The 2,483-nt window shown below is 58.6% G+C and overlaps 1 protein-coding gene across 1 annotated transcript in view; it reads left to right on the forward strand.

Moving 5' to 3' along the window:
- Positions 1 to 2,483, forward strand: part of EMILIN1 (elastin microfibril interfacer 1) — a gene marked incomplete at its 5' end in the record, with an annotated part of 7,698 nt that overhangs the window by 1,815 nt on the left and 3,400 nt on the right. Inside the window, 2 exons of the mRNA XM_010840692.1 lie at positions 3 to 51; positions 1,388 to 2,476. Of these exons, the coding sequence (XP_010838994.1) occupies positions 3 to 51; positions 1,388 to 2,476 (1,138 nt within the window). The remainder of the gene's footprint in view (positions 1 to 2; positions 52 to 1,387; positions 2,477 to 2,483) is intronic.

Below are 2,483 nucleotides of genomic sequence, written 5' to 3' on the forward strand. Positions count from 1 at the left end.
ACCTCTCCGGCTCCAGTGCAGGCAGCCACCTGAGTGGGCTGGGAGGGGAAGGTGAGTATGGGAGTCGCTGGGGAGAAGAATGGGGACAATGCTGGGGAAAAGCACGGGGCCAGGCTGCTACAGGGAGACCCCTGCTCCAGGTTAGGGCTGGGGGCTGGGGGGTGGAGGAGTGCGCAGAACAGAATATAGTTAATGAGATCCCTGAGGTTCCTTTCCATACTTGAGAGCAAGAGACAGAGAGAATGTCTGTGTGTGGGTTGTGTGTGTGTGTGTGTGTGTGAGAAAGAGAGATTGAGTGAGACCCAGAGAAAAGGAAGGCAGAGAAAGAGAATGTGCTCGCACACGCCCACGTGTGGCCAAGATACTTCCTAGTTGGGAACAGCTGCGGGAGGAAGGGGGAATTCCTCGGACAAGCTTGGTCCAAGGGGATAGACACTTGGGACTACAAGTCCTAGCATGCACTGCAGCTGACTACAGGTCCCAGGCGCCCCAATGGCCTCTAGAGACTGTAGGTCCCAGAATGCAGCAGTCCCCGTTGCCCAGCACTGCAGATGTGTTGTGTTGCCTGCCAGGGAGATAGCTGTGCTGTAATTATGGAAACAGGAACTGCTGGCTGACTCTTCCAACACCCAGCCAGATCCCCTGCAGCTTGCTTCAGAGTTGTGTTTGTCCCTGTGGTGGTGTGAAGAGGGGCCTCCCACATTCACATTTCACTCACCCTGCTGAAGTGATGCATTGTCAGTTCCTTTTTTTCAGCTGCAGAAACAGTTTACATAAAGTTAGAAGGCATTCCGGATGATAGAACCATATTAAATTTGTAATCCATGGCCCAGTTAATTAACCTCTCTGGTCCTCTATCTCCCAGTCTACCAAATGGGAAGAGCTAATGGGTTTCCCTGGTGGCTCAGATGGTAAAGAATCTGCCTGCAACAAGGGAGACCTGGGTTTGATTCCTGGTTTGGGAAGGAAGGAATGAGGAGGAGGAAATGGCAACCCACTCCAGTATTCTTGCCTGGAGAATCCCATGCACAGAGTAGCCTGGCGAGCTACAGTCCATGGGGTCACAAAGAGTTAGACATGACTGAGCGACTAAAACACACAGTCGTATTTGTGCAATGCAGTTGTTGTAAAGGGGAAGGAGCCATGGTGAATATTTGACTTAGAGGCATTCAGTGAATGGAGTTTCTTTGCATCTTTTCTTTTTTGGGGTTTTGTTTTGCTTTCTCTTTCCTTCCATCTTTTCTTGCCCAGGTCACCCAGCTAAGGAATGGCCAAATCAACTGGGACTCTGCTCTTTCGCTGGAGCTGGGGAGAGAAGGTCCCTAGGAGGTAGGCACTGAACTCTGTGGTCCAGCCCCTCAGCCTTATCCCTCCCCTTCTCTGCCAGGTCCTGGGGAGTCCGAGAAAGTCCAGCAGCTGGAAGAGCAGGTGCAGAGCCTGACAAAGGAGCTTCAGGGCCTTCGGGGGGTCCTGCAGGGACTGAGCGGGCGCCTGACCGAAGACGTCCAGAGGGCTGTGGAGACGGCCTTTAACGGGAGGCAACAGCCGGCAGATGCAGCGGCCCGCCCGGGTGTGCACGAAACCCTCAATGAGATCCAGCAGCAGCTGCAACTCCTGGACAACCGTGTCTCCACCCATGACCAGGAGCTGGGCCATCTGAACAACCATCACAGCGGTGGCGGCAGCAGCAGGGCTCCGGATCCCACCCCGGCCCCTCCTGGCCACAGTGAGGAGCTGCTGCGGGAGCTGGAGCAGCGGCTGCAGGAGTCGTGCTCCGTGTGCCTGGCGGGGCTGGATGGCTTTCGACGACAGCAGCAGCAAGACAGGGAGCGGCTGCGAGCGCTGGAGAAGCTGCTGGCCTCTGTGGAGGAGCGGCAGCGTCACCTCACGGGGCAAGCCCTGGGCCGCTGGGCCCCTCAGGAATGCTGCCCTCCAGAGCTGGGCCGGCGACTGGCCGAGCTGGAGCGGAGGCTGGATGTTGTGGCTGGCTCGGTGACAGTGCTGAGTGGGCGGCGAGGCACCCACCTGGGAGGAGCATCTGGGCAGGGTGGCCACCCACCAGGCTACACCAGCTTAGCATCCCGCCTGTCCCGCCTGGAGGACCGATTCAACTCTACCTTGGGCCCCTCGGAGGAACAGGAGGAGGGCTGGCCGGGGCGTCCTGGGGGGCTGGGCCACTGGCTGCCTGCTGCCCGAGGAAAACTAGAGAAGCTGGAGGGGCGGCTGACCAATGTGAGCGGGGAGCTAGGGGGGCGGCTGAATCAGCTGGAAGAGCAGGTGGCAGGGGCAGTGCAGGCATGTGGGCAGCTCTGCTCTGGGGCCCCTGGGGAGCAGGACTCCCAGGTCAGGGAGATCCTCAGTGCCTTGGAGCGCAGGGTGCTGGACAGTGAGGGGCAGCTGAGGCTGGTGGGTTCAGACCTGCACAAGCTGGGAGCAGCTGGGGAGGCCCAGCAGGCCGCGCTGGAGCAACTGCAAGGGGCGGT

Source organism: Bison bison, unplaced genomic scaffold (genome assembly GCF_000754665.1).
Source record: "Bison bison bison isolate TAMUID 2011002044 unplaced genomic scaffold, Bison_UMD1.0 scf7180017864145, whole genome shotgun sequence".
Classification (NCBI taxonomy): Eukaryota; Metazoa; Chordata; class Mammalia; order Artiodactyla; family Bovidae; genus Bison; species Bison bison.